This window comes from Alosa sapidissima, chromosome 16, assembly GCF_018492685.1.
Source record: "Alosa sapidissima isolate fAloSap1 chromosome 16, fAloSap1.pri, whole genome shotgun sequence".
Classification (NCBI taxonomy): domain Eukaryota; kingdom Metazoa; phylum Chordata; class Actinopteri; order Clupeiformes; family Clupeidae; genus Alosa; species Alosa sapidissima.
The window spans coordinates 8,408,863-8,433,402 of NC_055972.1; the positions used below are offsets into that span (position 1 = coordinate 8,408,863).

At 42.2% G+C, this 24,540-nt stretch overlaps 1 protein-coding gene across 8 annotated transcripts in view; it reads right to left on the reverse strand.

The window, feature by feature from the left end:
• Positions 1 to 731: 731 nt before the first annotated feature.
• The window catches only part of ablim1a (actin binding LIM protein 1a), a 61,822-nt gene continuing 38,013 nt past the window's right edge, over positions 732 to 24,540 (reverse strand). For 4 of the 8 annotated variants that reach the window (XM_042064814.1, XM_042064810.1, XM_042064809.1 and 1 more), the window contains exons 5-23: positions 22,875 to 23,001; positions 22,529 to 22,622; positions 20,746 to 20,833; positions 20,439 to 20,497; positions 17,555 to 17,632; positions 16,089 to 16,247; positions 15,778 to 15,822; positions 15,363 to 15,398; positions 14,746 to 14,875; positions 11,300 to 11,347; positions 9,128 to 9,301; positions 7,927 to 8,012; positions 7,451 to 7,574; positions 5,375 to 5,436; positions 4,720 to 4,777; positions 4,310 to 4,317; positions 3,462 to 3,536; positions 2,693 to 2,773; positions 732 to 2,519 (exon numbers count right to left, since the gene is read on the reverse strand). In XM_042064814.1, coding sequence (XP_041920748.1) covers positions 2,406 to 2,519; positions 2,693 to 2,773; positions 3,462 to 3,536; positions 4,310 to 4,317; positions 4,720 to 4,777; positions 5,375 to 5,436; positions 7,451 to 7,574; positions 7,927 to 8,012; positions 9,128 to 9,301; positions 11,300 to 11,347; positions 14,746 to 14,875; positions 15,363 to 15,398; positions 15,778 to 15,822; positions 16,089 to 16,247; positions 17,555 to 17,632; positions 20,439 to 20,497; positions 20,746 to 20,833; positions 22,529 to 22,622; positions 22,875 to 23,001 — 1,646 coding nt within the window. In that variant the 3' untranslated portion in view covers positions 732 to 2,405. Of the gene's footprint in view, positions 2,520 to 2,692; positions 2,774 to 3,461; positions 3,537 to 4,309; positions 4,318 to 4,719; positions 4,778 to 5,374; positions 5,437 to 7,450; positions 7,575 to 7,926; positions 8,013 to 9,127; positions 9,302 to 11,299; positions 11,348 to 13,314; positions 13,423 to 14,745; positions 14,876 to 15,362; positions 15,399 to 15,777; positions 15,823 to 16,088; positions 16,248 to 17,554; positions 17,633 to 20,438; positions 20,498 to 20,745; positions 20,834 to 22,528; positions 22,623 to 22,874; positions 23,002 to 24,540 lie in introns of all 8 variants that reach the window. The other 4 variants (XM_042064811.1, XM_042064816.1, XM_042064815.1 and 1 more) reach the window with 3 other exon arrangements.

Consider the following 24,540-nt stretch of genomic DNA (forward strand, 5'->3'; position numbering starts at 1 on the left):
GAAGTTCACCTACTAAAAGGACCCAAAGCCATCTTTGCCCATATACTGTACAGGTGCATCTCAAAAAGTTAGAATATCATGAAAAAAAGATTCCCCGTAATTTATTTCAAAAAGTGAAACTCTTATATAATCTAGATTCTATCTAGATAATCTAAATGTTTTTGTTCATTTTGATTATTCTAATCTTGATGGTTACAGTTTCCAGTTTCCTGAGCATTTAATCTCTCAGTCTGGACAGTGCAATGGGCTTTTCCACTACGTATATTAATTTTCTTTTAAATGCACCTGTTTATGGAGATCCGGATCTCCTCCTTATATGGGCACAGATGGTACCCGGATCTCCTTGTATGGGCACAGATGGTACCCGGATCTCCTTATATGGGCACAGATGGTACCCGGATCTCCTTGTATGGGCAAAGATGACAGCTTTTGGGTCCTTTTTGTAGGCAAACGTCAGGGGACTATTTTAGTGCTGGTTGCATTTAACAGGAAGGAAGCATTTGTATGTGATTTATTCTGTTTGTGTTTAGCAGTCTCATTATGGTCACCAGTCTTCCAGATATGTAGCTGGCACTGGAATAATGGTTTATTGTAATTACACATTTCATCAACCAAAAGTCTATTTGACTACTGTTATTTGACTCTGTTTTGGCCTAATGTCATTAAATTAAACATTAAAACTACACTTGCCACCATTAAAAAGTCCTGCGGTGCAAGAAATAGACAACATATGAATTGCTGCATTTTATTATTTCAGTCAGTTTTATACATCATTAAATTCCTTTCAAAGACAAAGGGGGGTGTATACAGGTACATTATCAAAACGTCCTCTCCCTGGGTGCCATGTTTGCTCAGAAGGGGACTTAAAATATTTCTTTGATGATGTTGCATTTAACTTTCAGTAGTATAGAAAGAGAGAAGGTCAAAACAGTAGTTCAAGAAAGAGAGACAGTCCAAGAGAGGAAGAGGAGAAAGAAGAAGAAGAAGATAGAATGAGTTATTTCCCTGTCATTTCTTCAAGCTACATACAAACAAAGGCTGCAGTGATTTGGGCCTATAGCTTGCACTACACTGTTTGAGTTCCGCTGCCCCAGCTTATGCTAATTTGGTCCTACCTACGCAATGGAGTCCCTGGGATCGTTCGCCTGCACCCTCCACTTGAGGCTTGAGCCTGGCTGAACGCTGAGAGTCAGACAGGTGGGGGTTGGGTGGGGGGGGGGGGGGGGGGGGGTAAGAGAAGGTCAAACCTTACGGGGAGATACGGCGGTGGCCATGCCTTTGGTGTAGCTGAAGAGCTCACGCAATGCAGTGACCTAAACACTACTATTTCACCTCCATCACTTACAAGTAACAAATGGCAGTGTGGGTTTCATTGATTAAAAAAGTCAGATTAGCAAGTCTGCTATTTCTAACATTACTTTTCTCAGGTTTCTTCTTTTTTTTTTTATTTGGTATGCATGTACTCATTAAAAATGAGTGGAGATGGGAAGCCATGTGATTAAGGAGCAAAACCCGCTAAAAATAAACTAGGTGTTTATAAACATTTGAGGGAGAAACTAAAAAGTCTCTTTGGATTGGGATAAATGTGTAAAAGTGACCATGGGGGTCAGTCATGAGATGTGTACAAGTCATTCTTTCTCTCATACTGTTGGCCAGTGTACAAACTCACTGCATATAACCCTTGTGATGTTTTCAGACTTCCTAAACAAAAGCAGAAGTGAGAGGGAAAAGTGGGAGGTTACTTTCCCTATTGGACACATGTAAGGCATTTGAATAACATCCCTGCCATTAGAGGCAGAACCGTCATATATGGGATAGACATCTATAGGAGAACAGCATTTTGCAGACTAGTCGCCTCTACGCAAACGCTAGAATCACAGGTTCCGGCCGTTGGGGGGTGGGGGGGGGGGGGCATATGACCCCATCCACCTCTTTCTATGTAAACACACACAAGCTTCAGTTAGCCAGGAAACACGGTGACAGTCACCCACAAGCAGGAGGCTCTACTGAAAGAGTTTCACAGACATAGCAAGAAAAATTAAAACAACAACAAGCAGAGAAACATTAGGAAGCAATTCCATTCAGAAGACAAAAAAGTCAATGTGCTTTAAAAATAACATTTTCATTGCATTCTCTCAAACATTAGTCAAAATATGTTTTTGTTTTGTTTTGTCGTTCACACCTATGTTACATTCTGGAAGCCAAAGGTTAAGACATTTCTTTTTTTTTTTTTTTTTGTTTTTTTCTTAGCTTCTTTTAACTGTCATCGAAGAGAAGAACACAAGGTTGAGACTGGCACGGCTATATTACATGAGTATGTGAGCATGAGTATGAGGTCATCATGAGTATGTGAGTATGTGTATGAGGTCTGATATGGACATCATGGCCGCTGACATCAGGAGAGCTCAGAAGAGCCTGGCTTTCTTCTTCATGTCGTTGCGCTTCCACAGCGGCAACCGATCAAACTCCTGGATCTCCATCCCAAAGAGGTCAAAGAACAACTCAGGAGCAAGGTGGCGCTGGAGAGCACAACAGAGAATACAGAGAGAGAGAGAGAGAGAGAGAGAGAGAGAGAGAGACGGAAGAGTGAGAGAAAAAAATTACATTTGATGTGACAACAATTCATAACGATCTGACAAAATGAGATCCAGTTTGTCAGTCAAAAGGCCCATAGAATCTATCAGAATGTTACCTCAAGCCTTGTCCTATCAACATCTCTTGGTAGACGAGTGCGCCCTCTGCTGTTTATCATGAGCATTTCATATGGATATATCTTTGAGAAGGAAAAAAAACAAAACAAAAACTTTAGCTATCTTAACCAAATGGAGGTTGATCAAGCTTCAGACAATACCAGTGCCCTTCAGCATTTCTGTGGGGAGCAGTGGACCATGAGGTGAGGTCAGGTGAGGGGCTCAAGCTGTGGAAGGTGTGAGGTAGTGAGGGGGGTGATGCAAGACAACAATGCTTTGGAGGAGAAGATAGACAAAACATGATGGAACACTACCAGCTTGAAGAGAAATGAACGTGTATTCTAGGCAGTCTTTATACAAACATAATGCTACGCAGATTTATTTTCAGGCCTGTTTTCACATTGGCCTAGATGCAATATGTTGTTGCTATTGGACCATCTCTAATTACAAAGACCTGAAATAAATGTCTACCTGTTTAGTCTTTAATGGCTAGCCATGAACAGTGAGCATGGGGGGGGGGACAAACATACACAGTGGAAGCCCTAACAGATGGACCACAGCCTCCTGGAAAATGACAGCTGAAATGCACGTTGCCCACAATGGTTGAGCAGTTTACAGAATTACCATGTAGTAAAAAGAGTTTTCATGGGTTGTCGATGGATTGGATTATCTAAAGACCACTATTTAACAGAATAAATTATACAGTTCGTACAGTAAAGTATGACGAACAACATGTTTACTAGGAGGAGAAAAATGTTTGGAGGTACTTGCTTTTGGCTCCAACATATTAGGCATTGATACTCCCCTGTCCATTCTTGACATAGGTGTATGGCCATCCTGCAAGAGCTACGGGGAAGAATGCACATAGGTACAACACAGAGTATAGCAATGCGAACCCCTGGGGGCACGACAGCTTAGCTAATATACTGCTTTTATCAGGACATGAAGTTACTATCAGGACCTCACTCAATCCGCTGATTAGCCTGAGATAAAGACTCATCTTTCACAAACTACAACAGGGACTATATACATACATACAAGCTTTTTGTTTTTAATAACAATGCTATAGCTGTTTTTATGACACTGAGCAATATAGTACAAGAATGAGCTCTGTTTAAAGGACAATCTGCATGACATTACTTGTGTTGTGCTTCTAACACACTATCTGTCCTGAACTACACACTTTATAAAAAAAACTGCAGCAACCACATTGATTTAATCACCCTGAGTGTTTGTGCATAAGAGTGACACATGCAAGCACACAGGCCCCATTGCAGACAGTGCTTCCAGTGCCATGCCCAGTGTTTCCCATACATTGACTTATTTGTGTCGCCCACCACAATATCAACATTGACCACCACACAATGATTTTCCTGGTTGTACTAAATTGTGCTTAAATCTGGTTAGAATCATAACCACACTGCACTAATTTGTTAAAAACTGCTGCATTCAAGTTAATTCTGCAAACCTACCACCACAAATAGAATTCAATTCTGTGGGAAACACTGCATGCCTGCCCTTATCTGTGTGTTGGGACAGGTGGGTGGGCAGGATACTATGCTGTCTGGGGGAAGTTAATATTCATGCCATCTGGGTACCACAAGCCAGCCTTGACTCACCTGGAATTCTGTGTGAGAAAAAAGAAGACACATTCAATCATTAGTGTAATAATTTAACCAGGAATGAAACCATAATTATTGTCTGAAGACATCACCACAGATATGCTTACAGACTGGCTACACTGGGTGCACAATTGAAGCGCTCTGCTTGCGGAAAGTAAAAATAGTTAAGAATAACTGTATTTTATTTTTAAATTAAAAAAAATATATATTTTTAGATTTAATCATTTTTTTTCAAATGTAAGAGCCTCTATCAGCTACTAGTCAATTCCGTCGCTTATAGTTTAAGCTAATTAACGCTTTGCAAATGTAACGTTTCAGTTCCATGCCTGGTGAAGCCTGCCATTAAGTTCACCACAGATAACACTTATACACAACAACGACAAGCAGCTGTTATTGATTGCACTGACCTCTGGCTCCACATACGTCCCTGTAGCTGTTATAGTGTGTGAAGTCAGTGGACTGCGGCTGAAATAAACAACATGTAAATGTAAATGAGGTTTATAGGCCAAGTATACTTGCATATACAAGGAATTTGGTCTCTGCATTTATCCCATCCATGAATTAGTGAACACTCAGAGCACACACTAACCCCTTGCAACAGTGGCGCTCGGGGAGCAGTGAGGGGTTAGGTGCCTTGCTCAAGGGCAGTTCAGCCGTGGATGTGGGCATGGGAGAGCAGTGCTCAACCACTTCCCCCACCCAAATTTTTCCTACTGGTCGGGGATCGAACCGTTAACCCTTCGGTCCCAAGCCCTAAGCCCTAACTAGTAGGCCACAGCTGCTACATAGGGATTAAAAACCACATCATGGGTCATCCGTCGGGCAACAGAGTTTCCTAGTGGTGGGCTCACTGCTACTAGTGTGTGTGTGTGTGTGTGCATGTACACTACCCCAGTAAGGGATAAATGCAGAGGTAACATTTTCTTCAGGACAAATAAAGTAATTTAACATCATACATCACACAAAAAAATGACACATTTTCACAAACTTTCAGATTATGGATGTACAGTATTCGACAAATTCATTCAAAACTCAGATTGCACCACCACAACCCCGGCTCACCCGATGGAGTCCATTTCGTCCATATCCAGGCAGCGATGAGGTTTTAGATGGAGAGTTAAGATCTACCAAAAAAAAAACCACAAATGCCATCAAAATCAACTGTGTTCAACTACAGAGCCCACACAAGTTAAAATAAACTTTGCAAAAAATAAACTGAAGTCAAGTAGTTGGCCTATATTCAAATCCAGATCACAATGTCCAGTTGTGGATTTCTTTCAGCCTGGGTTTTCTTAAATGCGGGTACACTGAAATTTGGCTGATGAATAGGGGTTTAATGACTTAGGGGTTTAATGAATCAGTGCCCTTACAGAAATTTCAGGTTTCTGGCGAAGTTGCCGCAAATTTGCGGCAAGGTCATATTTTCACATGCAAATTAGGTTTCTGGCAAACAGTTGCGGTTAACTTTTGGTAATGTTGCAGCCAATTTACAGCAATGTCATTATGTAAATTAGGTTTGTCACCAGAAGTTCACTGGAAGTTTGCCATTATTGGCTAAGTGTGATGGCAAATCACTGGCCGAACACATTTACCATTAGTGGCAAACTTCTCATTGTTGCCTGAACTTTGCTGGAAGTTTGCCTCTAGCGGCCAACACAAAACTTCTGGCAATATTTTCTAGTGAACTCATTTGTTTCCCACAAATCACCCACAAGTTTGCTGCAAATCTGCCGCAAACATTTCATTTTTGTAAGGGTGATTTCAGGAGGGTCTATACAGAGCCCGCCCCCCCCACACACACACACACACACTGACCATAGATGTTGATCCAAGGCAATCGTCAAGAAGGCCCGACAGCAGCTGCCTTCACTCAGGCAGTAGGCTGAGATAGCAGGCTACCCTAGCCACTCACTCCAGTCCTCATCACACTCTAAAGGGCTAAGCTACACCAGGCACGTAACTGAAGTGTTCCGTTCGCATTGCGTCTCCTGCAACAATTAGTTTCCAATATAATCAATGGAAGTAGCTACACCAGACGTGCTAGCACCGCGTACATTCGATAAAAAAAATAGACCATTCTTCTAAAATGAATTTTACACGTCGCAAACGGAACAACGTTTCAGTTACGCGCCTGGTGTAGCTTCCCTGTAAAGGGACACCATTGAAAGAGCTACTGTATCACTGCCTGGTTCGGAAACCTGCATAACCTGCATAAAATGATAAGGAGCTCAGCACACTGATCTGGTTCACTCTAAAAATGAATGTGTTGAAAACAACGCAACTTGTGTTGTTTTCAACACATCTCTGTGTCAAGATAGGGACCACACAAGTTTGTGTCGTTTCCTTTTTTAATGTGTTACACATAATGTGTTAAAAATAACACAACTTGCGTTGAATCAACACAACTTACGTTGTTTTTTTTATCTCTGTGTCCAGATAGGGACAACTTATTTGTTTTAATGAATGTACTTTTTAAAAATGATTTATGCACACTGTTGGTCGAAGAGAAAAACTATACTTCATACGATCATATGCAAGTGCATGATAAAATGACAATAAAAGAATCTTGAATCATGAATTAGGCTTTATTTTTTCATGAATGGAGTCTACATTCTCTATTGAAGGTAGACGGATGGTCTATGGCAGAAGGAGGGATGGTCAGTCGCTGAAGGAGGGATGGCCAGTTGCTGAAGGAGGGGTCGTCTGTGGCAGAGGGAGGGATGGTCAGTGGTGAACAAAGGGATGGTCAGTGACAGAGGAAGGGATGGTTAGTGTTGAACAACGGGATGGTCATTGGAGAAGGCAGAGATGGTCATTGGTGGAGGCAGATGTGGTCATTGGCAGGGAGAGATGGTCAATGGCAGGGAGAGATGGTCATTGGCGGAGGCAGATGTGGTCATTGGCGGGGAGAGATGGTCATTGGTGGGGAGAGATGGTCATTGGCAGGGAGAGGTGGTCATTGGTGGAGGCAGATGTGGTCATTGGCAGGGAGAGGTGGTCATTGGTGGAGGCAGATGTGGTCATTGGTGGGGAGAGATGGTCATTGGTGGAGGCAGATGTGGTCATTGGTGGGGAGAGGTGGTCATTGGTGGAGGCAGATGTGGTCATTGGTGGGGAGAGATGGTCATTGGTGTTTACCAGCATTGCAGCTGGCTCTCTGAGGGTCGTATCGCTGGGCGGAGAGGCTCCGTGCGTGACGCTCTCGTATCTTTTCCTTCTCCATCTCTTCCTTCAGGATCATCTTCCCCAGACCAGACTGGATCTGAGGCCAGAGACGTTCAACACAGTTTAACACAGAGATTTAACACACACAGGTTTAACACACACCGATTTAACACAAAGATTTAACAAAGAGATTTAACAAACAAAACTTTAACACTCACAGGTTATACACACACCGATTTAAGCAGTCCGGTGGTTGAATGGTGATTGAGTGTGTGTAGGATATAATTTACCTGGTCATGTGGACGGTGTATGTAGCTTACAGTAGTTAGTTGGGTGGATGCTGGCTGTGTGTTGATTGGTTGAGTGGATGATGTTGAGTGTGTGTGTGTGTGTGTGTGTGTGTGTGTGTGTGTGTGTGTGTGTGTGTGTGTGTGTGTGTGTTCTCTCACCCTGATCAACTGCTCCTCCTGCAGTTGTCTGCGTTTCTGAAGTTCTTCTTCCTCCTCCTCTCTCGACTTCCGCCTGCCTTCTGAACCTGAGACACAAAGTATAGGTAAGCAGGCTTCAACAAATACATTATAGCACACACACACACACAAACAGGAACAATCCTCTGTCCTTTAATAACATTGTTAAATTACTACTGTACACTCAACAGGAAACAGTTGGGTAATAATAATGTGGGACATAGGTGAGAACATGTGGCCTGTTGAAAAATACATTTTCCAAAACAAACACAATACTCGTATGGAGTAATTTATTAAACTAACACAATACTCTCATGGAGTAATTTATGAAACAAACACAATACTCTTATGGAGTAATTTATGAAACAAACGCAACACTCTTATGGAGTAATTTATGAAACAAACGCAACACTCTTATGGAGTAATTTATGAAACAAACACAATACTCTTATGGAGTAATTTATGAAATGACTCCATATTTATGCAGAATGCAGCAACAGCTATAATCAAACACACAGTTGTCAAAATATTTATGAACAATAAACTCACACAACATGAATGAAGACAATACAGGAGAGACAGAAACAGGGTTGGAAGTCAACTCACAGTTGGTAGTTTTATATTTTAAGGGAAGGGGGAAACATTAAATGACACCAAACTACATTTGGAAGGATCTACTGTACATGTTGGATTCTACTATTTTTAGTATGTGTAGCATATTCATATGAAGAATGTTGCAGATTAACAAACTTCAGATACGCCAAATACTTAGTTACACTATGTGATGAAAATGAAATGTATTCAAGATCTCAATATACAGGTTCATTTTACATTTATCAATTGAAATACTCATTTTAAGCCTATTTATGTCCATGTAGCTTAGTTTGAGATTCAATGTCTAGATTAAAGTTTTGGTTGGTTCTAAATCTAGGTCTTGGTTGGTTCTAGATCTAGGTCTTGGTTGGTTCTTGACCTATAGGTCTTGGTTGGTTCTAGACCTATAGGTCTTGGTTGGTTCCAGATCTAGGTCTTGGTTGGTTCTAGACCTATAGGTCTTGGTTGGTTCTATATCTACGTCTCAGGAGAGTCTATTCTCTAGTGGGAGATCAGCAGCACCAAACCCGAGGTCAGCAGGCAGGCAGGGCAGGCAGGTAGATCTATACGTTCCCGTTGAGTGGCCTACCTACGACAGCGTGGGCAGCTGGGCATGACCAGCGGTCAGTGGGGTCTTTGTGGTCTGTGTGGTCTGTGTCTATCTTTGCTGGTTCTTCCTGGGCCGGAGCGAAGGCGGAGGGGAACTTGGCCCATCTGATGATGTCATCAGCAGACTTGCTTTGGGCCACAAAGATGGCTGAATCTAGATGTGCAAATCCAGGGAACCAGGGACCACAACTATGAGACCACAATGCAACCAGGCGCCAGAAACTAAACTAGACCATAAACCAGCATAGAGGACTCATGGGGATGCACTTTCGGCCAAGGTCCTAGGAGGCTACCTTCCTGGGTTTAAATTGACAAGACGTCACTACCTTTTACTCAACAGTTTCATATTAGGTGAACTGTTTTGAGTGAAGAAGGCCAAGTTACATCCAATATCTAGCAGGTAAAGGCAGGTGTTAATCAGTCATCCTAAGGTCAATTTCAACAGGAAAATGAAAGGATCTCTTGATACCTGATCTCTTGATCTTGGCTCAGTATTACAACCCCATTACCATGTTACTGTAATCATCATGCTCAACATGATCAGGAAGTGGTGTAATAACTGTAATTGATAAGTAATAAGTCATTAGTAATTAGTAAGTAAACTTTGTTATGGATCATTTGCAAGCATGCACTAGGAAGGCCCAGCCAGTGGCCATTCCCAACTGAAAAGCTAATTTTCTGCAGAATCATGCAGAGCAGTTAGCTTGTTAGCATTCAAGCAACGCATTTTTTAGCTTGCTAATTCGCTTGTTCCTCTTCAGACCTTAGCAGTTCATGGGGTTACTATGGAACTAACGTTTAGGTAGGTGGAAAACTACATCCTTATTTTTCAGTGGGAGCTTCAAGACGGATATTAGAATCCCTTATTCTGAAGGTAGAAATAGTTTTAAATAGAATACGACTGCTCGGTGTGAGTCTAGGACTATTATTTAGAATCTACTTTGAGTATTATTTTTGTTTTAAAACATGGTCATACAAAACTGAAGCACAAAGACATGACTTAATACAAGCTATATTTTAGGTAATATAATTTATCTTTAGTTAATTTAATCATCTCTAGGTTCCTGTACGGTGTATTCTGGCATATGTTGGGGTCATACACTTTATCAAAAGAGATATTGTGACTTCAGATGATACTTACATAAAGACATAGTTGATGTTAAAATGTTGTGCATTCACATTGGCATGGAGTAAAATAAAGAACAGAAACCAACAAAAAAGATGTATGATTGACAAACATAGATATTTAAAAGACATGTTTGGTGGTTTGATAGATTGTTCAAGAAATATTATCACTGGTTAATAGCCCAATTCATAATTTCAGTACCTTGCATGATACACGTCTTTTAATCTTTTTATGTCTATTATGTCTATAAGGTTGAGTGGATGAGATATCGGTTTATCATTAATTTCACCCATCTTCAGATACGACTCAGTATGGAGATTACTGTAATATCTCTGAACCAAAGGGAAAATACTGCCCCCTTGTGGAGCTATACAGTATGTCCAGTCTTAGTCATCAAGCCAGACTGGAAGGCCACATTTAAAGCAAATAACTAATCAGTGGACTGTCCTGTACAGCAGTGAGCAATAAGCATAAGCCTTTAAAGAAACAAGGATGTAAAGCACCTGCTTTACATTAGCATACAATAAATATGTAGGTGTCTGTCAAGTCATTCCAGATGTAATTTCAAATGGCATTTTAAACTATATGACCTGAGAGTTTATGAATGAAAGAAAAAGTGATTGTAGACATCCACAAAAGCACATTGCAAATTATGGCAGGGCACATGCTAGATTTCATGACACTACTACAATTCACACAGAACTCAAGTCCAAACTAAATAAAAAATCGGCTAAAACGGCACACTTGCACTGTAATATTTGCATGAAAAAAATGGTTCATGTTACAATGTTCAGCAAAAAAGTTATTGTGTGCACATCCCACCTTCTGGCAGGTGCAGGACAAATAAAACGTACTCAAATGAAAAGATAAAATGTCGGCAACACTGCTTTTTGACTCCCATATATTTAATATACAAAAGGCAACGTTTCGACCCTGCTGGGGTCATTATATCTTTTCATGTTACAATGTTACATAATTTGCAGTTCACACGTTCCATATTGAGAATAAGCTTGTAATTGACTGTACCGTGTTGCTTGTAGATGGGCGGTTTCCGGTATATGTTAATGCCCTGATCTAGAAGGGAAGAAATCCAAAACATAGTCATCGAAGCTTATTGCAAATATACTAGTCCAGCAAACATGACGTGAATAGAACCATCACAGCTTCTGTGCATTATGTTCAGACTGGGACACTGACATACACTGGACCTGAAAAGATTCAGCAAACATAAATAACCATTGCAGCACAAGCACACCAAACAGAGGCCTGTGCAGGACTGTGAAGGCCATGCTTAAAATAATGTGTGAACTCTTTGGGAAATTTGGTTACTTGCTGTCTACCCCTACTAGAGTTAGGAGGATATATATTTCACTCTGTGCCTGCAATAGCCCAGGCTAACTATTCTAACTAGTATAAACCCAGTGAATTATGATAAGCAAGCTAATTTTGTCAGACTGGGCTACTGCACACAAAGAGAAGAGAAAGGTATGTGTCATGCTATCTAGTATAAGTAAGTATAAGTATACATATACTCTTTTCATCCCGTGAGGTTACAGCGGCGCCCGGGGAGCAGTGAGGGGTTAGGTGCCTTGCTCAAGGGCTTCAGCCGTTCATACTGGTCGGGGTTCGAACCGGCAACCCTCCGGTTGCAAGTCCGAGGTGCCCACCAGTAGGCCACGGCTGCCCCCCCTCTAACTCTGGGGTAGATGGCAAATAAGCCAATTTTTTTCCAAAATGTTGCCACGTTCCTTTGAGATCCAACTCTTCCTCATAACCAACTGCCCAGGTTTGAAGTGGATTTCTCACAGACCTGTGTGCTGACAGATCACCCAGGCCAAAACTTACTGTGGGCATCTACAGGGACCTAAAACAGCCACGTGTGCAAATCGTTGTGCAGTGTAGGGGAGTGTGAGAGAGTGTGTTTACATTCAGTGAAACAAGCCAACAGCTATTTTATTCCAGTATTGGTGCGAAAAATCATTCTACAATCTAATGAGTCCCCATGGTCATCTAAATAAAGAAATGACTCTACTGTCTACAGTAAATGTACAAGCCCTTCACTTCAGAAGAACTGCAAACACATTGGGCTGGGGTACCAAGAGCAGATTCATGAGAGAACTACAGTACCGGTCAAAAGTTTGGGGTCACTTTCCATTCCACTCCAATATAGACGGAATACCAGCTGAGATCAGTTGCATTGGTTTTTTTTTTAATCAGGACATACATTTTCAGATTACACTATGTGCTTACATAATTGCAAAAGAGTTCTCCAATGTTTTCTCAGTTAGCCTTTTAAAATGATATCAGATTAGTAAAAAGAATGTGCCTTTGGAACATTGGATGAATGGTTGCTAATGGGCAATGTAGATATTGAACTAAAGATCAGCCTTTTCTTTCTACAAGTCGAAAACCCTTTTGCAATTATGTAAGCACATAACATAATCTGAAAACTGCTGCCCTGATTAAAAAAAAACAATGTAATTGATCTCAGCTGGTATTCTGTCTATAATGGAGTGGAATGGAAATTTCTAACCCCAAACTTTTGACCAGTAGTGTACACTGCATGAATGAATGAATGAATGAATGAATGAATGAATGAATGAATGAATGAATGAATGAATGAATGAATGAATGAATGAATGAATGAATGATGGATGGGGCAGCCGTGGCCTACTGGTTAGCGCTTCGGACTTGTAACCGGAGGGTTGCCGGTTCGAACCCCGACCAGTAGGCACGGCTGAAGTGCCGCTGTTGTTGCAGGCAGCTCACTGTGCTGGGATTGTGTGTGTGTTTCATTAATTCACGGATTGGGATAAATGCAGAGACCAAATTTCCCTCACGGGATCAAAAGAGTATATATAACTACTGAATGAATGAATGACTATAAATGAATGCATGGGTGAATAAACAAATTGATGGGGATAGCGGTGAGCAACTCTAGTGGAGGCAAGCAGCAGTGGTGGGCTACGTGTGACATACTGCTGGTGCTCTACTACGGCCACTCTTCACGACGCGCTACAGGCGTGCGTTCCGTTTCCTACCTGGCAGGTGGAAATGTTTAGGGGTCAGGGAGAGAGGCGGGGTGGTGGGACGGCTGTCTGACCAATGGGAAGAGAGCGGGGAGCTCCGGCCGCTGGAGGGCTCAGTGCCTCCTCCAATCAGAGGAGTGGAGATCAGAGGAGAGAAGGACTTCAGACAAGGGGGTAGGATACTAAGGGACAGTTTAGGACGTGGCCCAATGAGGAGGGTAGAGACGTAAGGATACTATCGTAACTCCCCCTATTTCCACCGGTCCCGTATTTCCACCGTCTTGTGTGTATGTGTCACTTAATATCCATTTCTATACAAACCAAGACAGCGGACTCCTATAGAAACGCAACCACGCACAACATAGGTGTATCTAAATTAGCTATGTACTAAAAATGACATTTTACCGTGACTCGAGGAGCTGTAAACAGTGTTGTAAGGCTGCGTGTACACAACCGCTTGGAGCTCCAGTGGAATTTTAATTTCACGACGAGAATTCTCGGTCTAACCGTCCATGTGCCGTTGAAACGGTGTAAATAGGCGACCCATCAGGCCAGCACTATAACTCCGAGCGTGGTAAACAAAATCGGATATTTCAGGCAGTAAATGCTCCTGTTAAGAACCAAACCAGATTTTGTTCAAATCTACACAACTATGGCTACTGAAAAATGTCAGGTTAATTTAGCAAATGTTATTTTGAAGTGTTAAAAAACATCGTTGTTTTAGAATTTCTGAACAAAAGTGGTGATAATTGGGGGTGTTACGATAGGGGGGCTGTGTAGTAGCTCAATGAGGAGGGGAGATGACGTAGGATACTAGGGGACAGTTTAGAATGTTTCCCAATGAGAAGGTTTGAGGAGGTAGGATACTAGGGGATGGTTTAGGATGTGGCCCAATGAGGAGAGGAGTGAGAAAAAGAAGCTCTACCTGCAGGTGAAGCAGGAAGTTGGGGTGGGTAGATCAGAATTTTTATATAGCGGGAAGCCAACTGGTGTATCCCAAAAACAGTCTCGTGGTGCTTTAGAGTAGGTTGTTTTCATGTTTGAAAAGGGTCAAGGATCATCCATGTGTGAGATCATGCTTAGGCCATGTCATCAGAGGAGTTTGAGATTCACATCTTGTTTGCTTAATAGTACTCAAGATCAAATGCTTTTGACAAATGACCAGAACCCTGAGCATAACTTTTAATGGTACTCAATGCTGTTTGTAATATCCTAATATGGGCCATCCAAAATGTCAATACTCCAATCGTGCTGAAGTATAGCTTGTGATAATCTTTTTCAGAAATGGGGAAATGGCCTGAGAAGGTGGTGCTTTTTCATGGTGAAGTCTATTAAAACCACTAAAGATATTTCTTAACACACACACACACACACAAACACACACACACACACACACACACACACACACACACACACACACACACACACACACACAGGACTCACCAGGCCGATGAAAATGCTGTGGCGACCGTGACAATGTTGGTGTGTAACTATGGCGATTGAAGACAGGCGAACCGATTGAGCCCTGACTGGTGGATCTCTGGATGATGCGTTCCCTTAGGTCATAATAACCCTAAGAGAGAGGAGAAATTAGCCCAGTCAAGTCATGCAGCTGTTTTGACCGAGCCAAATTATGTCAACGTGTAGAGTCATGTTTATTTAGATTGTTGACATAACATGTGTTTAATTAACTTGACACTACATGTTGACATAACTTCACTCGCAGTGGACTAGCCCAGCATCGCAACCGAAACACTATGATATCATACCCTTGCAGATACACATTCCCTCTAGCCTTTCTATAGAGTTCCCCAAACACAAGAGTGTAATCATTTTAAGGAAAACAGAAAAGGCTCTGAATGTAGGTATGTAGGTATGTATGTATGTATGTATGTATGTATGACAAATATATTTTTTGTTTTTGACACTTAATAATACATAGTCAGATTTTGCTAAATATTAAGATCACAAATAAAAGTCCTGGCTCCTGTAGTGTTTAGCTTGTGTGTCCCTTCCTCCCAGATGGAAGCCATTTGCTGGCATATGTAAGTTTCACTCACCTCAGCAGATGGCGTGGGTGACATTGTCCTGGATGACTGAAATATTATTAAAGAAAAAATATTGGCTTTGATTATCACTCCTCTGTGGGCATTCTGCTATAAAACATGTGTGTTTATCTATTACCTGAGCAATAGTAAATGCACTACACACAGTATTTTAGTTTGATTTCCACTCAAAGAGATTCAGAGGAATTAATGATAGAACTTTTATTAGAACTCTCGACATGCTATTTCATACTTATTATTCTATTAACAACTATTTATTTATCCTGTAAATACTGTCTCAACAGCACTTTATCTGCTATTTGCACTACCGGTTAGATGTAAAACTGCATTTGTTGCACTTTACTTGTGCAAAAACAATAAAGTTGAATCAGGTGCAATCTAATCTAACTGGAGACAGTGATTGACTTACTCGGTCATCGGGCATGGGGGAGCGCTCTCGTCTGGAGGGGTGCAGCTGTCAACACAAGGTAGGCATGACAACGATGCCTCAAAGAGAACAATGCATGCCTCATCACACGTTCTACTGATGTAGGGACTAACGACACATAGTGAATTAACGTGTGATACACTCACACGTATGTGGCGCAAAAACACACAGATGTTTTCGGTGAAAGTGGTTAATCTCTCTGACACCCACGCACGCACACGCACACACACACACACACACACACACACACACACACACACACACACACACACACACACACACAGGCGGTTTACCTCTCCCACACTCTCCTGGCCCTCCTGACTCTCTTCCAGATTGGTGGTATAACTGGGTTCATAGGTTATCAGGTCTGGACGCTCAATGTCATAAATGGCTTTGACTTTAGGAATGGCTGCTAGGTCCCTGTAATCAAGGATTTCATTGTCTACTTTTGCCTACAAGGGGAAGAAGACACACATTCACAGACATACACAAACTAGCATTGAAATACATCCATAAGACCTACTGTTTTGTGCCAACACAAAAGCTACTAAAACTGGTCACTAACGTGCTCTTGTGTAATCTGGACAACAACCCAGTATACTACAAGAAGCAGGGGCAGAAGAATATATACATGGTACATGGTAACCCATGTCATATATAGAATTATAAGTACATATATATAAGTACATATATATAAGTACAGTACATATGGTAACACATTGCCCATGTCATATATAGAATTAAAACTTTAAAGGCCTACTACCTGATTTTGCACTAATTTTAAATGTACAAACTAGAGTAAATTCATCTCATTACCACAGTACACGACACATGAACAAAGTGTTCTACGTGGTGTTCTATACAACAAGGACAAACTAAGGCCATTTATAACATTTTGCTAGAGAACAGTGAAGCTGCTTTTTCACTGTATTAACATAGACCAGCCCTAGCACAGTACATTTTAGCCATATGGCAGTTGTACAAGAATGAATAAATGAGAAACACAAAGTAAGGAACAACGTGATGCAAAAATATTTTCAAAGGTTCATCAAAATGCACACGGCATGAAATGCCATCAAGCTTTCTTCCTTTCACATGGGGATTAAGCCTAATCCTGGAGCCTGGCAAAAGTCCACTCAAATACTCTTTTGATGAACTGGACTTAACTCCTGTCTGGCATGACAGGCCAAAGGGCACGTGGCAGGACTAAATATTCTGTGTCAGTTGCAGTGCTCAGAGCTGGATATAAACTGTGTGTTTAAGCAGAGATATTCTAAAACAAGGAGATAGTGGTTTTAGCAGTTTTCCAAATTGACATAACAATGGTTAACTACCTGTAGCTTGTTGTTTACCCTACTGTGGGCCTGAGAGAAACACAATTTCAATCTTCTATATGTCTTACACATACAGCAGAATTGAAAACTAGATGTACCGCAAAGCGGTACAAAATATGACCTCCGTCTTTTCTCTCCGCAAAAAATCTCTGACTAAAACTATATGACCGCCGCTTCGCTAGCTCGGTGGTCATAATAAATTTGACTTTGACCTTAACTTGAATTTGATTTGTGTGAGTGTATGTAAAATGTATCATTTTGATTTCAGAATTTTAGCAGATGGCATCATAATTTACTTGAAATTATGTTGAAAAGGTTGTCTAATTGTTCAAAAACAAAGTTGGAGTTGGTTGAGGTTTCAGAATTGTAAGGTCAGGGGTCAAGAGTAGAAGTCAGAGGTCAGATTGAGGTCAGGGGGGACTCACATAGATGGTGTGACCCGGTGAGCCCGGTAGGCTTGAAGCAGGTCGGGAACAGATACTCTCAGACGAGGAACGTGTCGGCTGTGGAAGAGGAAAGAGATTAGAACCCCCAAAATGTCCAAACATTCTCTCTGAGACACTATACCTCCCGGAGCAGACACAATGATCATACTTTATTTTTACTTGACACCCCTGTGTCGGATAGCCTCACAACTGACCTGAGATCTGTTATAACATCGCACACATGGGGTCATCTCATGGCAGTCACTGACAGGTGGCGATAGGAACTGTCATGAATGTCCTAAGCATGTGCTGTGTTATAACTGTCTATCAAGGCGGAAGGGGGTAGAGTGGATTCACACAGAAAGGCTAACGTGTCAAATCCGAGGTGCTTTGCTTTTCCCATTCATCCATTTCCTGTGTGGATCCACCCTTTGGCTTGTTGACGGGGGTGTCAAGTTCAGTCGGAATAAAAGATGGAGCAGAAAGAGGCCGTCTCTCCAGAAGCATCTGTTACCTTTACGTTCAGTCAAACCCAGTCCATGGTTTCAGAAAATTCACAGTCCAGTTTAGCAGGTGACCCTAGGCATTATGTCCAATTTGCAAATGTGCATTTTATTAAACCCAATACTGAAGGCACTGAGACCCGGATTGGAATACTGTACACTAGTTTTAGTGTAGCTACAATAAAAACCATGCCAAAATATTGCAGTACTTGGATCATTTTCAATAAGAGCGTTACGTTTTGGAGCAGAGGTACACAAATTAGGGAAAATCATGTATTCCTATTCCCCAAAACATGTATCCTGATTCCCAAAACAGGATCTCCCCCTTGCTTTTGAGAGCAGAGCCTCAACCTGCAAGCGTTCCTGGTGACAAAACTCCTATCGTTATATTGCAGCTATGCTAAATGGCCTCCCATATGCAAACCACATTCTCCACTCCCGAATGCCGCCATTCGTCTTGTCACATGCAAAATGAATGAGATTCTGCAGGTCATTCATCATGATCAACGCCCCCAGACGCTGCTCAGATGTGCATGTCCCCAATTGAAACGGTAAGGTGGCTGATAAATGCCACTGCTTACAGCCGCATGAGTGGCCATGAGAGTGTGAAACACCTGTAAAGGTAAGGCTGGTTATGGTTGTTTATGTGGTTGAGACACGGCGAGTTTCTGTGCAGACACACACACACACAGACAGAGTACAAACAAAAACATGTGAAGCCCAGTAATGAAACTGGACAACTGATGATGGGCATTTTCCACAGCCAACCGCAGTGAGGATCACACATGCTGACATGGGCCCACAGTCACACATACATACACGCACACACACACACACACACACACACACACACGCGCGCGCGCACACACACACACACACACATGCACACACACACACACACACACACACTGATGAGAAACTCACTAATGGCATCAGACAACCTCCCAAAGCCCAATGACTGTATGAGACAGACGGTTATGCAACGCCAGTCCAGACAATATGGAAGACACAGACGTGGCAGTGCTGCTTGCCGCCACCAGGGGGCAGCGAAAGGCCAGGCCAGGTGAGGTGAGGCCCTCACACGACTGATACAGCTAATACAGTACCTGCCTTTCTGTTTTGTGGAGGAGGGTCAGGGAGGGAAGAAACAGCTGTGGAGGAAGGAAGAGAGGGGGGGAGGTTGATTGCAGACGTCAGGTCCTCATAACTGTCTGTCACGGAGGTCATACTACTCAAACGGAGGCTGAGTCAGTGTTACGCAGACTTATGGGTTAACTTATGGGAGGCCAGACCAGGCAACAATGCTGAGCAGAACCCTTCGAACTTGATGATGATCTGCTTGCTTTAAATCAACTTTTGAAATCTGACGCAGTTATAATTTATCAATGTGGATCTTAATACACCCATACTTAAAAGTGCCGTTAGCAAATCTATGCGATTTCACACTTTTTGTCACATTCAGGGAGTATCACAATCTGCTAGCTTTCCATTCCATGGGTACAAACAAAAACAATCTTCATACACAGTCCAAGCTCCGTGAAGTGAACTGGAAACAAAGTGGTGTACGCCTGTCCCCCAAACATAACAAAACTGTAACAGCCAATCACCGAATGGGGAATGGGAGTTTGTTTCAAATATCAATCCGTGTGATGTCAAACCAGAATTGCTGGCAGTACGCCGTTGTAAGCTCTGGAGGGAACCACCCATGACCGAGTAGCCTACCCCATCAGGAATAAGTGTTTTGGTGCAAAAAAACGGAGAAAAAATAGGACGTTGGTGTCTGCACAGTTCTTGATGCTCGAAGGCTTGAAAGCAATGCAAATACGTAGAGGCATGGTGACAAACAATAGAGGCAGTATGACAGACAATAATTCTGGGCCCCCCTATACTACATACCGGTAGTATTATTGGGGGGGGCCCTGTGCTGGGCCTTTAGAATCATCCTACCCCCCCCCCCCCCCCCCCCCACACACACACACACACACAAGTAAGAAGTCCAGAATTCACCCTACAAACAGCAGATCAGATTGGCCTTACTTCTCCAGTGTCCAAAGATTTACTTCTACCTTATTTATTAGTCTGACACTTTTGTCCAAAGTAACTGACATATGCCAATTAATAATTAAGGGCTATTGTCTCAAGAGCAATTCAGGGCAAAGTGCCTTGCTCAAGGACTCAGTAGTGGCTGGAAAGATCCTGTCGTTTACAAGGCAGTAACACTTGTTCAGCTACTGACACGTACAGAATATTAAGTCACAAAACATTCTACAGAATCTATCACAAAATGCATATGTGGCTTGACAAAGTCGAAACATTTAACATTTACAAACATTTAACATAGAACATTCATAAACATTTAAGCATAATCAGCATTCTCTTACCCTGTGCCTCTCTTCTGTGCGTGTGGAGTTCTTACAGCTGGGGTGCCAGACTGTAGATCCTGAACAAGCAAAACAATGTTCAACTGTCCACAGTCAAATTTGATGAGAATGTGAAACATGCACGGTGTTCTCCTCTGCTGAAGTATTGATGACTTGTTTTGCACTTGTAAGAATATCAAAACTTAAGCATCTAATCAAGTCAACAAATGCATTTACCAACAAATAGATAAATATTAGATAGATATTTAATAGTAATGTGATCAGTATGTGGTTGAGAAGTGTTAGCTGATTTGATGAGCTGGGTTACCTTGCAGGTACATCTCCTCTCCCTCGGTGAACATCTGGTTGCACCGACTGCATCGGGCACAGCTGGGGTGGTAATGCTTATCTCCTGCCTGAGGAAACACAATTCACACAAACAGACACACCAACACACAGAAACCCACGCCAACAACCACACACACACAACAAATCATGCATGAGGAAAAACTAGTAGGAAGCATGTCAGCATCAAGCTGCTCTCCGTAAACTTCTGTCAAACTATTGTAAGCCACCACAGCCCACAGGAGTACCCTCTTTCTTTATTACGTTGTTCACACACACACACTCTCTCTCTCTCTCTCACACACACACACACACACACACACACACACACACACACACACACACACACACACAGGCAAAGGGGGACATATCATAGGGACTTTAGCATTACATCCTGTCATGAAGGCATGCTTTAGTAAGGATATCTCTAACTGCTGTGCAAATGAACTCAGTGATAGTCAAATGAAGTGCGACTTGTAGAGGCTGGTGAAGTATAGAAGGCAAATGTGCAAATAGCACAACTAGGCAACATATAAAAATTAAGTACACACACACACACACATATATAGTCACACACACACACACACACACACACACACACACACACAGTCACACACACACACACACACACACAGACACACAAACACACACACACACATACACACACACACACACACACACACACACACACACACACACACACATATAAATGTGAAAATAGCACACCTAGGCAGCATATCAGCATTAAGCTGCTCTCTGTGTGTTATGTGAAAGTAAGCTGCCACAGGAGTACCCTCATTCTTCAGTATGCTGTTGTGTGTGTGTTGTGTGTACGCGTGCATGTGTGTGTGTTGTGTGTACACGTGCATGTGTGTGTATTGTGAGTGTGTGTGTTGTGTGTATGCGTGCATGTGTGTGTGTTGTGTGTACACGTGCATGTGTGTGTGTTGTGTGTATGCGTGCATGTGTGTGTGTTGTGTGTACACGTGCATGTGTGTGTATTGTGAGTGTGTGTGCATGTGTGTGGGTTGTGCGTATGCATGGATGTGTGTGGGGTTGTGTGTACGTGTGCATGTGTGTGGGTTGTGAGTGTGTGTGCATGTGTATGGGTTGTGTGTACGCATGCATGTGTGTGGGTTGTGAGTGTGTGTGCATGTGTGTGGGTTGTGTGTACGCGTGCATGTGTGTGGGTTGTGTGTACGCGTGCATGTGTGTGTGTTGTGTGTACGCGTACATGTGTGTGAATTGTGAGTGTGTGTGAGTGTGTGTGGGTTGTGTGTACGCGTGCATGTGTGTGTAATGTGTTGCAAGAGTGTGTAACTGACTATTGACTAAGGTATTTAACTCCAACGGGATGAATGCCAAAGGTAATGTTGGATCCTATCCACCATGCCCTGTCCAATCATTATATGTGTGTGTGTGTGTGTGCGTGTGTGTGTGTGTGTGTGTATGTGAGTGGAGTGGGGGTGGAGTCATGGTGTTTGGAGAGAGCTCAACTCAGCTATATGTCTGTGTATGTGTGTGTGTGTGTGTGTGTGTGTGTGTGTGTGTGTGTGTGTGTGTGTGTGTGTGTGTGTGTGTGTGAGAGAGAGAGAGAGAGAGAGAGAGAGAGTGAGAGAGAGAAAGAAAGCACTGTGGTAGAGTGTACTGGCATATGATTACACTGCATCACTTCTTACAGTATATGACTCTTTTCTCCGCACATGCAAATCCTGAGGAGGCTTGAAAAGCCACATTCAGAAGAGCACCAGTGTGTTGCTGCCTACCTCTAACACCTTTCCCGTGATGAACTGCTGACATGCTTCACAGCGAACGCCAAATTGGAGCTGATAATCTTTTTCACAGTAGGGGGCGCCATCTCTACAAAAGACAAAAACAGAGTGATTTCATTGTCTGTGCCATTGCCTCTCATTTGTTGATATACTTAAGGCTTAACATCCACTTTATCCATTTGGCATTTGGGTCTGGGGTTTTGTTTGTAAATACTGCAGGTTTGTGTTTGTGTGTCTCACTGTGTGTGTGTGTGTGTGTGTGTGTGTGTGTGTGTGTGTGTGTGTGTGTGTGTGTGTGTGTGTGTGTGTGTGTGTGTGTGTGTGTGTGTCTAAGACTTACTTGCTGATGTACTCTCCTGTGAGCACTTTGCCACAGGCCTTGCATTTGAAGCAGCCCAGGTGCCATTGACTGTCCAATGCCAAGAGAGCCTGGCCATTCTTAATGTCTCTGCCACACCCAGCACAACCTGTAACATACACACACACACACACACACACACACACACACACACACACACACACACACACACATGTGCATTGTGCGCACAATCACACACACACAATCATACGTGTACACACACACACACACACACACACACACAGACAATGCCAAACACAAATACACCACGATGAGATTATGAGTGGATCTTAAATTGGACATGCTCCCGCTGAGTGGATTGTGGGATTGCCCAGTCCATCAGCAATCCAGTTACATTTTGATTTACAGCTGACAGTTTATTGTAGAAATGAAATAGTACATTGCCATGTCAGTTTGTCTAATAGTGCTGTCCAGTGATATATTTCAAATCTATCTCTTCTCTCTGATGGATCGCTCTCTCCTAGCAGCTTTGCTAGCCTCGAAAGGTAAATAAATAATATTGACCAGGGAACACTACAAAAATGTCAAGAGATTAAGGCATTAAAAGCAAAATAGCTGCTGTCCTTCCCTTTTTTTACACCTTGAATTATTGCAAGCCATTACATTGGAAACTGTGCAAAAGAAACGGAGAGTCTTAAATAGCAAATGCACTTTGGCATACATGACACTTCACATCTTCACATTCGAAACTAAGACCCAGATATCTTTTGTCTCTATCTCTTGTGTTTCTATAGCGATATGCGCTATTTCTGTGGCTAAAGGTAAAGTTGACTGGCATTTAGCAGACACTTTAATCCAAAGCGACGCAATTCGTAACAGCAGATTTGGAAAATGTTACGGCTACACCAATAAATGCAAATTACAGTTGCATTTAAAGATATACATAATAAGGAATTAGAATGTAAAAAAGGAATAGGATGTTCACATAATATCTATTTTACATTACTGTATGTAATATAGGTCAACAACATAAAAAAGGAGAAATGCAGGATGATGTTCCTGCATATTTTATGAGAGCATTTCTTGGACTTCCATGCATCGCCACACAATGCTCTCTTTGAAGAAGGCGTGTGTGTGTGTGTGTGTGTGTGTGTGTGTGTGTGTGTGTGTGTGTGTGAATGTGTGTGTGTGTGTGTGTGTGTGTGTGTGTGTGTGTGAATGTGTGTGTGTATGTGTGTGTGTGTGTGAATGTGTGTGTGTGTGTGTGTGTGTGTGTGTGTGTGTGTGTGTGTGTGTGTGTGTGTGAATGTGTGTGTGTGTGTGTGTGTGTGTGTGTGTGTGTGTGTGTGTGTGTGTGTGTGTGTGTGTGTGTGTCTGTGTGAATGTGTGTGTGTATGTGTGTGTGTGTGTGTGTGTGTGAATGTGTGTGTGTGTGTGGGGGGGGGGGGGTGAGCAGGCCTTTTCCAGATGTCCCGTCTCACAAGCTAACCAAACCAAACCACTAGTAAATCCAAAAAAACTAACTACTAGTAAATCTAAAAACCAAACCACTAGTAAATCTAAAAACCAAATCACTAGTAAATCTAAAAACCAAACCACTAGTAAATCCAAAAATGTAATGGCGACTGCGCACCAATTCAAGCTATCCCAATGACATACATGTACATACTTTAAAGTGACAGGGACT